General features: G+C 43.7%; 1 protein-coding gene across 6 annotated transcripts in view; it reads right to left on the minus strand.

The window, feature by feature from the left end:
• Positions 1-4031: 4031 nt before the first annotated feature.
• ARFGAP1 (ARF GTPase activating protein 1) overlaps positions 4032-12394 on the minus strand; it is a 31134-nt gene continuing 22771 nt past the window's right edge. For 3 of the 6 annotated variants that reach the window (XM_075846134.1, XM_075846137.1, XM_075846135.1), the window contains 3 exons: positions 11030-11089; positions 8314-8390; positions 4032-7891 (listed from right to left, as the gene is read on the minus strand). In XM_075846134.1, the coding sequence (XP_075702249.1) occupies positions 7537-7891; positions 8314-8390; positions 11030-11089 (492 nt within the window). In that variant the 3' untranslated portion in view covers positions 4032-7536. The remainder of the gene's footprint in view (positions 7892-8313; positions 8391-11029; positions 11090-12394) is intronic. The other 3 variants (XM_075846136.1, XM_075846138.1, XM_075846139.1) reach the window with 1 other exon arrangement.

The following is a 12394-nucleotide window of genomic DNA, read 5'->3' on the forward strand; positions in this document are numbered from 1 at the left end:
GGGACAGTCTTTGCTGTAATTACTGACAAGAATAGGTCGGGTTCTATCATTTTTTCAGCATGGACGCCCATCGGTAAAAATACTGAAAGGCGTCCGTGGCCAATAGAAATGAATGGGTCCGCAATTACGGATGAAAAATAGTGTCGTGTGCATGGGGCCTTAGCTGAGCACTTCTGCACCTTCCTTTCAGCAACGGTGGGGGTCTCAGCACCCGGACCCCCAGCGATCCAATCTTTTAATATGTCTCTATGACATATCACGAGTTTGATGAAAGTGCAGTCACTCTTTCACAGCCAAAGATTATCAATCGCTGGCGTAGATTTGGTGGGGACAGCAATGTACAATCTGGGGTCCAGTTATTATCTGCCTGTGTAATGGATTTAAAGGGGAACTCCACATTGTGACCAAACAAAGCCATTGTGTTTCCATTGGACACTTTCTATGATGCCAGTCTATCCCTGCCTGCCTAAGGAATATAGTGTATGCCCACCTATAGTCCAAATGCAGGTATCTGTTTAGGATTTTTCCTAAGAAGACTAAGGCTGGGTTCACACGACCTATTTTCAGACGTAATGGAGGCGTTTTACGCCTCGAATTACGTCTGAAAAAACGGCTCCAATACGTCGGCAAACATCTGCCCATTACTTTCAATGGGTCTTACGATGTTCTGTGCCGGCGACCTGTCATTTTACGCGTCGCTGTCAAAAGACGGCGCGTAAAATTACAGCCTCGTCAAAAGAAGTGCAGGACACTTCTTGGGACGTTTTTGGAGCCGTTTTGTCATAGACTCCAATGAAAACAGCTCCAAATACGGCCGCGAAAAACGCAGCGAAAAACGCGAGTTGCTCAAAAACCGTCTGAAAATCAGGGGCTGTTTTCCCTTGAAAACAGCTCTGTATTTTCAGACGTTTTTTGTTAAGCGTGTGAACAAACCCTTATTGGTTTCCTTTCGTCATGTCCACAACACCAGATGCAGCTGATAAGAAGTTCCTGATATGGTTCTGAATCAGACGAAGCTGGTATAAGCTGGGCATAGTGTATATAATGATATGGAGCATGCTGGTATAACCTAGGTATCTTCTGTATATAATTATATATGTACAGCTGGTATACGTTATACATCTTCTTGTATATAGTGATATGGAGCATGCTGGTATAACCTGGGTATCTCCTGTATATAATTATATATGTACAGCTGGTATAAGTTATACAGCTTCTTGTATATAGTGATATGGAGCATGCTGGTATAACCTGGGTATGTTCTGTATACAATTATATATGTACAGCTGGTATAAGTTATACATCTTCTTGTATATAGTGATATGGAGCATGCTGGTATAACCTGGGCATCTTCTGTATATAATTATATATGTACAGCTGGTATAAGTTATACATCTTCTTGTATATAGTGATATGGAGCATGCTGGTATAACCTGGGTATCTTCTGTATATAATTATATATGTACAGCTGGTATGTTATACATCTTCTTGTATATAGTGATATGGAGCATGCTGGTATAACCTGGGTATCTTCTGTATATAATTATATATGTACAGCTGGTATAAGTTATACATCTTCTTGTATATAGTGATATGGAGCAGGCTGGTATAACCGGGGTATATTCTGCATATGATTATATATGTACAGCTGGTGTATGTTATACATCTTCTTGTATATAGTGATATGGAGCATGCTGGTATAACCTGGGTATCTTTTGTATATAATTATATGTGTACAGCTGGTATAAGTTATACATCTTCTTGTATATAGTGATATGGAGCATGCTGGTATAACCTGAGCATCTTCTGTATATAATTATATATGTACAGCTGGTATAAGTTATGTATCTTCTTGTATATAGTGATATGGAGCATGCTGGTATAACCTGGGTATCTTCTGTATATAATTATATATAGCTGGTATAAGTTATACATCTTCTTGTATATAGTGATATGGAGCATGCTGGTATAACCTGGGTATCTTCTGTACATAATTATATATGTACAGCTGGTATAAGTTATACATCTTCTTGTATATAGTGATATGGAGCATGCTGGTATAACCTGGGTATCTTCTGTACATAATTATATATGTACAGCTGGTATAAGTTATACATCTTCTTGTATATAGTGATATGGAGCATGCTGGTATAACCTGGGTATCTTCTGTATATAATTATATATGTACAGCTGGTATAAGTTATACATCTTCTTGTATATAGTGATATGGAGCATGCTGGTATAACCTGAGCATCTCCTGTATATAATTATATATCTACAGCTGGTATAAGTTATACATCTTCCTGTATATAGTGATATGGAGCATGCTGGTATAACCTGGGTATCTTTTGTATATAATTATATGTGTACAGCTGGTATAAGTTATACATCTTCTTGTATATAGTGATATGGAGCATGCTGGTATAACCTGAGCATCTTCTGTATATAATTATATATGTACAGCTGGTATAAGTTATGTATCTTCTTGTATATAGTGATATGGAGCATGCTGGTATAACCTGGGTATCTTCTGTATATAATTATATATAGCTGGTATAAGTTATACATCTTCTTGTATATAGTGATATGGAGCATGCTGGTATAACCTGGGTATCTTCTGTACATAATTATATATGTACAGCTGGTATAAGTTATACATCTTCTTGTATATAGTGATATGGAGCATGCTGGTATAACCTGGGTATCTTCTGTATATAATTATATATGTACAGCTGGTATAAGTTATGTATCTTCTTGTATATAGTGATATGGAGCATGCTGGTATAACCTGGGTATCTTCTGTATATAATTATATATGTACAGATGGTATAAGGTATACATCTTCTTGTATATAGTGATATGGAGCATGCTGGTATAACCTGGGTATCTTCTGTATATAATTATATATGTACAGCTGGTATATTGTACATGTTCTTGTATATAGTGATATGGAGCATGCTGGTATAACCTGGGTATCTCCTGTATATAATTATATATGTACAGCTGGTATAAGTTATACATCTTCTTGTATATAGTGATATGGAGCATGCTGGTATAACCTGGGTATCTTCTGTATATAATTATATATGTACAGCTGGTATAAGTTATACATCTTCTTGTATATAGTGATATGGAGCATGCTGGTATAACCTGAGCATCTTCTGTATATAATTATATATGTACAGCTGGTATAAGTTATGTATCTTCTTGTATATAGTGATATGGAGCATGCTGGTATAACCTGGGTATCTTCTGTATATAATTATATATAGCTGGTATAAGTTATACATCTTCTTGTATATAGTGATATGGAGCATGCTGGTATAACCTGGGTATCTTCTGTACATAATTATATATGTACAGCTGGTATAAGTTATACATCTTCTTGTATATAGTGATATGGAGCATGCTGGTATAACCTGGGTATCTTCTGTATATAATTATATATGTACAGCTGGTATAAGTTATGTATCTTCTTGTATATAGTGATATGGAGCATGCTGGTATAACCTGGGTATCTTCTGTATATAATTATATATGTACAGATGGTATAAGGTATACATCTTCTTGTATATAGTGATATGGAGCATGCTGGTATAACCTGGGTATCTTCTGTATATAATTATATATGTACAGCTGGTATATTGTACATGTTCTTGTATATAGTGATATGGAGCATGCTGGTATAACCTGGGTATCTCCTGTATATAATTATATATGTACAGCTGGTATAAGTTATACATCTTCTTGTATATAGTGATATGGAGCATGCTGGTATAACCTGGGTATCTTCTGTATATAATTATATATGTACAGCTGGTATAAGTTACACATCTTCTTCTATATAGTGATATGGAGCATGCTGGTATAACCTGGGCATCTTCTGTATATATTTATATGTGTACTGCTGGCATATTAGGGTACAAAGCAATGGTTTGGCTAATGGGCACAATACTTATGCATGTAGTGTGTGAATACGGCCATACAAAGCATTGAGCTGTATATTATAATAATGGACATTGAAGACGAGATTCTCCAAGTTGAATTTTATTTTCCATTGCCCCCTGGAGCTCATCATTATCTCCGGATATGACAGCAGAGCAATTTCTAGGATCATGACAACGGGAACACCGAGATACGGCACTTCATACAAATGCAGGCACCATAAAGAGGGGGGGGGGGCATTTGAGATGAGAGACGGGTATTGAGTGTCAATGAGGACCCCCCTATATCCCCCACCACAAGTAAATAGTTAAAAAAAATAAAATACTCAAGACAACGATAATGAAATAAATTAAACAGGAGCGATATAAATATCAGCGGGCGTCTTCAGGACGGGCAGCTACAAGTGTGCGATTACTCCGACTGGCATCAATCCCACATACAACGTACAGGTTCCTTTAATGACGCTTCGCCATGTCGTGTGATTTGACCGCAGTGATTGTAATTGCAGGATTTATTTTGATTACTTTGTAAATGGAGGATTAGCTGAAGATAGAACGGCTGAGCATCAAGAAAAGTGGCGGCAACCGGTGACTGATGGTTGTAGTCGTCACCGTGTCACAGGTAACTCTGTAATATATCACCATTGCCCCATTTGTTGTATTCAATTTGCAGCAGAAAAAAAAAAATGTTTTGAAAAGGAAACAGTCAACAAGCTGCTGTTAGTGGATCCATTATACTTAACGATGTGTGATTGGTTCGATATCACCTGCAGTCCTGCTCATAAACACATGAATCAGTTCGCCCATACACGCAACGATAGCGTACTACATACACGGTTTTACCACACATTACCGCTGTTTTTGGCTGAAACGGACCAGGCCAAAAACCGCAGCAATCTGCAGTAAAATAGACTTTGCTGCCCAGTTCCCAGCGGCGCAACAGAGTACCACTACGTGTACGGGCACCCTTAGGCATCAAATGTTAATTGGGCTGTTTGACGGTCCGCAGATGGCAAGCCACGATGAGACACACGGAGGTACAGTATGGGCTGCAATGTGGATTCAGAATAGTCACGTGCCTCAGGCCTTATTACAATAACCAGGATAAGATCCGTCAACAGCAACGACCCTGCTTGTTGCCTTGAGTTTATAGATGGAGACCACAACTCCACAGCATTAATGGGGCTGTCAAGTAATAGGAAAATATGGCTGATTCTTCCAAAAAACAGCACCACATCCGTGCATGGGATACTTCAGCTCAGCTTCATTGAAATGCCTGGGCCAGAGCTGCGATACCACACACAACCCATGCTCAGGGGTGGCGCTGTTTTTGGAATAACGTAGTCATGTTTTTCTAATCCTGGAAAGCCCTTTAAAAAGTCCTAAAAGAAACGGACCGTGGTGGTGCGATCACGTTATACAAAGCCCTGCCGACCATCATCCGAACCGTCCCTTGCTGACAAATACATGAAGGCGTTGCTATGTAAGCAGTTTTCTTATATATATTTTTATTTAAGGGTGAGCTTTAGTTTAAAGGGGTTTTCCAGGATTAGGAAAATATGGGTTCTGCATTTATTTCCCAGAAACAGCGCCACTCTTTTACATGGGCTGTATCTGGAGTGATTGGGACTGAGCTGCAATACAAAAGGGCAACGAGGTGTAATACCACACACAGCCTATGGACAAGAGTGGCGCTGTTACTAGGAAAAAAATTCAGATTTATTTTTTTATTGAATTCTTGGCAACCATATAATACCTGGTGTTGCAAGACCTCCACTATTCCAAGCGGCTCTACTCCAGCTAACAGATTCCCTCCCCCCCCCCCCCGCCTTCAATAACGTCCAAACTCCCTAATAGGGTAAAGGAATATCCATGTGATCAACCCCGACCGCTTTATATACATAATTTGCATCTTCAAGTGTCGCAGTTATACCTTTATTTATATACAATTCCTTAAAGGGGCACTAACTCTGAGGTGTATCTTCTCCCAGTTTGCTGCTGTTCCCTGTTATCAGCCATTTGAGGCCGACTGTAGTGTTCTACTATGGCTGAATAGGATGTCTAGAAAACTCCGCTCCCCCCAAGGTCACTACTTTATGTGTCATATCATGTGACATATTAGCCGATCCTATTATAGGTTTAGTGGCCCTTTAAATTTAGGGAAAAAAGTAGAGCAGGATTATGGGGGAAGGCCGATCACTTTTTATTTGCGAATGATATCCGGGGTGATCCTGTAATAAATATATAATATCTGACAACTGAGAGACCAGCGACATATTGCACAGCGACATTTCCTCTCCCGTCAGACGAGGGATGAGACATTTCCAGAAAGTTTAATAGCAACAAGTGCGACATGACGGAGAAGACACAGATCAATGGAATGTTCCGCGGAGAGAGGACGATGGGACGGCAACCTGCGGCTTTCCAGCGGTTGTGAAATTACAACTCCCAGCATGCTGTGACAGCCGAAGGAGAGCCTCAGGTTGCCGATCACCATCCTATGGCAAAAAAAAAAAAAAGTATTGTCAGGCTAGCAGAGCACATTGGGAGTTGTAGTAGTTCAGATCCAGCTTGGCGGCGGCAGAGGTTTACCCAATACTGTACTTGACACGATAAACAGGCGATGCGGCTAAAGAGTTATCAAAATATCCATGAGTGTATAGAACCGAAGATGAATTTTAAGAATTCAGGTCTCCCGATATAGAATAAAACAGCAAAATGATAAAAGTTCTCAGCTCCTCGTGCTGCTGCGGACCCCCGGAGACCGTGCAAACCCGTGGGGGTCATAACCTGGTGGCAGTGAATAAGACTTCATCATAAATACAACGTTCAGTATGAGCACTTGTGTCCTTACTGTAATGTAAGTCTGCTCTCCATGTACTGGTGAGCAGAGCTGCAGTGTAAAGCATGGTAAAAACAGCTCTGACGCCTATACATTATGTAATCCTACCAATAGACTTATTGTATGACTTTGCACTACACCCGGGGCAAGCAGCAGTATAAAGGAGAGAAAACAGCAGCATAATGGGTTAACTGCTGTTATGAGGTATACGGGGGGGGGGGGGTAAAACGTCACATCTTTCCGCCATGGCGACTGAAGTCATCCAAGCTACTTATACATCGGAGGATAAAAGCACAACGTCCACTGGATGCAAAATATGAACCTGGCACGGAGCGCAGCCGCAGCGCCCCCTGCATGTTATCACATATAAAGGGGCGACGTATCGTCAAGAGGAAAGAAAACGGAGGACACGTGGGGTGGAGCGGGCACTTTCAGGCAGATTAAATACCAGGGTGGGGTGGAGAGGAGAAAAAGGTCTAGAGGGGGATGGGGCGATGTTTGACCGGGATGCAGAATATAATGTACACAAACCACGGACGACTTGATTCCTGGAAGGACCACTTGGGGGCGCCAATGCTGCACAGGCCCAGTGAACCCCAGATGTCCAGACAGAGGTGAACACTGATTATGTATTGTGTGGAACAGACGGCAGCGGCGGCCGCCACGTCCCATCCACGGCACATGATGAAATGATTGGAAATTGGGTTGCCCTCTGCCCAAAAAAGCCCGTCTGATACCCCTCCCCCCACACTACCAGTTGGAGTTATCCCACCCCTCATCGGTGGCGGGTGCCGGACTCTTGCCACCCTTCTTGCCCTTTCCTTCAGCTTCCCAGTGGCTGTCCCAGTTATCCCAGCTGTCACTGTTGCTGTTCTTGTTGTTAGAGGTGGTCCCGGACCCCCAAACCTCCCAGCTGTCAGAGCTCTTCCTCTCGGTGGCGTTTTCAGGGAAGGTCCAGCTGTCTCCGCTGGGAGATTTTGTCGGCTTCTTTATGTCTTCCGAGCTGCCAAATGTCTCCCAAAAGGATTTTCCTGGGGTGGCGTTCTGATAGCCGTCACCCGCGCTGCCAGCGCCGCCCTGCTGGTAGCCCTCTCCTGAATAGGAGCTGCAAGAAGAGACCACATGAAGACCAGACAAAACACATCACATTACATTACTACACACGGTAACTCTCTAATATACTTTGTGATGCAGTTCCTCATTGTTATCAAGAGCTCTGCTTGCAGTCAGTGGGAGGAAACATTCTGGTTTACAGAATCTGGAATCCAGTAAATATCTAATACTTCTCACAGCTGAGGCTTTGTAGCAGCAGCACAAATCTCTGTCCTAAGAGGTTGTTACAATGTATCAATCCAGACTGTTTAGCTCAGAGGATTATCTAGACGGGATACAATTGTAGCAAACCCTCAGCTGTGTGCATGTAGTATGTGCTATAAAGATATGGGCCAGATATGATCCATAGGCTGTATCTAGGTTCACTGTGACCAACCGTTATATTGGGTGTTGTAAGGTCGGCGTGTCGCTCACCTTTCCATGGCGTCTTCACTTTTGCCTGAAAAAAACGTGGTGACATCTCTCCAGCTCTTTGTACCGACACCCTGAACCTGCAAAATACGCTGATGTTAGGCCTCGTTCACACTGCCGCTCGCACCTCCCTGCTCTTACATCCGGAACCCCCTCTATTACCGCCATATAGAACATCTCGGAAGGACCGATCCAAATACAACCCCTTTAAATGGATGCAGCGATACTGTACACCACTGCATAGTGTGAACAAGGCCCTACATAACATCTGTCCTCCGCCAGTAACCCCACCGCATAGTGTGAACAAGGCCCTACAGAACATCTGTCCTCCGCCAGTAACCCCACCGCATAGTGTGAACAAGGCCCTACATAACGTGTTCTCCGCCAGTAACCCCACTGCATAGTGTGAACAAGGCCCTACATAACATCTGTCCTCCGCCAGTAACCCCACTGCATAGTGTGAACAAGGCCCTACATAACATCTGTCCTCCACCAGTAACCCCACCGCATAGTGTGAACAAGGCCCTACATAACATCTGTCCTCCGCCAGTAACCCCACCGCATAGTGTGAACAAGGCCCTACATAACATCTGTCCTCCGTCAGTAACCCCACCGCATAGTGTGAACAAGGCCCTACATAACATCTGTCCTCCGCCAGTAACCCCACCGCATAGTGTGAACAAGGCCCTACATAACATCTGTCCTCCGCCAGTAACCCCACCGCATAGTGTGAACAAGGCCCTACATAACATCTGTCCTCCGCCAGTAACCCCACCGCATAGTGTGAACAAGGCCCTACATAACATCTGTCCTCCACCAGTAACCCCACCGCATAGTGTGAACAAGGCCCTACATAACGTGTCCTCCACCAGTAACCCCACCGCATAGTGTGAACAAGGCCCTACATAACATCTGTCCTCCGCCAGTAACCCCACCGCATAGTGTGAACAAGGCCCTACATAACATCTGTCCTCCACCAGTAACCCCACCGCATAGTGTGAACAAGGCCCTACATAACATCTGTCCTCCGCCAGTAACCCCACCGCATAGTGTGAACAAGGCCCTACATAACATCTGTCCTCCGCCAGTAACCCCACCGCATAGTGTGAACAAGGCCCTACATAACATCTGTCCTCCACCAGTAACCCCACCGCATAGTGTGAACAAGGCCCTACATAACGTGTCCTCCACCAGTAACCCCACCGCATAGTGTGAACAAGGCCCTACATAACATCTGTCCTCCGCCAGTAACCCCACCGCATAGTGTGAACAAGGCCCTACATAACATCTGTCCTCCACCAGTAACCCCACCGCATAGTGTGAACAAGGCCCTACATAACATCTGTCCTCCGCCAGTAACCCCACCGCATAGTGTGAACAAGGCCCTACATAACATCTGTCCTCCGCCAGTAACCCCACCGCATAGTGTGAACAAGGCCCTACATAACGTGTCCTCCACCAGTAACCCCACCGCATAGTGTGAACAAGGCCCTACATAACATCTGTCCTCCGCCAGTAACCCCACCGCATAGTGTGAACAAGGCCCTACATAACATCTGTCCTCCGCCAGTAACCCCACCGCATAGTGTGAACAAGGCCCTACATAACATCTGTCCTCCGCCAGTAACCCCACCGCATAGTGTGAACAAGGCCCTACATAACATCTGTCCTCCGTCAGTAACCCCACCGCATAGTGTGAACAAGGCCCTACATAACATCTGTCCTCCACCAGTAACCCCACCGCATAGTGTGAACAAGGCCCTACATAACATCTGTCCTCCGCCAGTAACCCCACCGCATAGTGTGAACAAGGCCCTACATAACATCTGTCCTCCACCAGTAACCCCACCGCATAGTGTGAACAAGGCCCTACATAACATCTGTCCTCCGTCAGTAACCCCACCGCATAGTGTGAACAAGGCCCTACATAACATCTGTCCTGAACTGGAGTAGCAAATGTTGCAAATGGCTATAACAACCAATCAGATGCCAGCTCTCCATTTTCTACAGCAGGTCATTTAGCGCCTTAAAGAGACAGTGTACTTAAGAACCTGTGTCCCAATATCTAACGAACGGCCATAACGCACCAGCAATTTTCCTTATTATGGCTGCAAGACCCAACCCCCCAGGCTCAAGTGAGCCAAACTTGGATCACAATAGAACCCTATAGAATTTTAAGTTCTGTTTAATTGACCGATGGGGGGGTCCAGGTTTTGCGGCCGTAAAAGACGCTGAATTACGACCCACATTACGGCTGTCTGAACGAGGCCCAACCTTGATGCCACATAGATTGAATACAGGCAGCAGCGAGCAGGGCATAGGCTGGGCACATTATCAATGCCAGTCATAACTCACCAGCGTCATGTCCACAGGAGGGCGGCATGTGTGGTAAAGGACAAACACAGATTAGAGAAGGATTTGGACATGAACAATGCGGCACAGAAGGCATCTCCGAAATCCCTAGTCATGTGAGCAACAACGAGCCCGGGGGGGGGGGGGAATTAAAGGGGAACACAAGTTTATGAGAAGAGTGCATTATTGCCCATACTAGTCATCCACCTAAGGCAATAGTGATGTCATTTTCAGTTACAGTGTCTTCATAAACCCCTAATAAATCCTCCCTGCCCCCTCAAATCATGTGAATAGAGCGGACGAGGGTGGTTACCCAGCATGCACCTTGGATTGGAGATGCCTGCCTGGTGCCAACAACATTTCCTACCTTTGCTGCTAGAACAGACACTGAACTGGAGACATCTTCTAAGATTCGTCCGTCTTTTACCTGTCGGATTGGAGGAGAAGGGGAGGACAAGGGACATGAGCTCATGTATGGAGGATGAGGAGGAGGATGATGAGCGGGGGAGGGCAGCTGCACTTTTAAACATCATCCAAGATTAATCCAAGATATAATGTTGGGCGACTTGCAAATACTTTGCTTCACTTGTGCTGATCTTCAGCTATATCGTATCTTATACTCCAGTCACACCCAGATCTGCATTTAAAGGTTTGTAATTTCACTGGTTAAAGCTGCAAGGAGCACTTCTCCACATCCACCTTCTGGTTCAGTGACTGCGCAGCTTGCGTTGCTGCATTGCATTGTGAGAGAGGTAATGTTTATAGCAGACACTGGAATATCCTGAAGGGGACAAAACTACATTTTTAACAATCGGAATGCTGCAATATATAAACTCAGCTGCATGGACGGAAGGGTATCTGCCGGTGCTGAAGACAGAAAAAACTGAACGCAGATCTGGATGGGAATGGAGTAGAAGATACAGAGCAACTCATTTACACAATGTATTAGCAAAGGCAAACAACAATATAGGTAGACAAACTTTATAATGAGGTTTAAAAGGGAAGCTTTGTAGTGAGAGATAGCAGTGCAGCGTGCAGAAGACAGAGTATGCCCACCCTGTTATATCATCACAGTAATGTACATAAAAAGTTACTATTACTTATCATGTACTGATCCTGAGTTACATCCTGTATTATACTCCAGAGCTGCACTCACTATTCTGCTGGTGGGGTCACTGTGTACATACATTACATTACTTATCCTGTACTGATCCTGAGTTATATGCTGTATTATACTCCAGAGCTGCACTCACTATTCTGCTGGTGGAGTCACTGTGTACATACATTACATTACTTATCCTGTACTGATCCGGAGTTACATCCTGTATTATACTCCAGAGCTGCACTCACTATTCTGCTGGTGGAGTCACTGTGTACATACATTACATTACTTATCCTGTACTAATCCTGAGTTACATCCTGTATTATACTCCAGAGCTGCACTCACTATTCTGCTGGTGGAGTCACTGTGTACATACATTACATTACTTATCCTGTACTGATCCTGAGTTACATCCTGTATTATACTCCAGAGCTGCACTCACTATTCTGCTGGTGGAGTCACTGTGTACATACATTACATTACTTATCCTGTACTGATCCTGAGTTACATCCTGAATTATACTCCAGAGCTGCACTCACTATTCTGCTGGTGGAGTCACTGTGTACATACATTGCATTACTTATCCTGTACTGATCCTGAGTTACATCCTGTATTATACTCCAGAGCTGC

The sequence above is a fragment of the Rhinoderma darwinii genome, chromosome 13 (genome assembly GCF_050947455.1).
Source record: "Rhinoderma darwinii isolate aRhiDar2 chromosome 13, aRhiDar2.hap1, whole genome shotgun sequence".
NCBI lineage: Eukaryota > Metazoa > Chordata > Amphibia > Anura > Rhinodermatidae > Rhinoderma > Rhinoderma darwinii.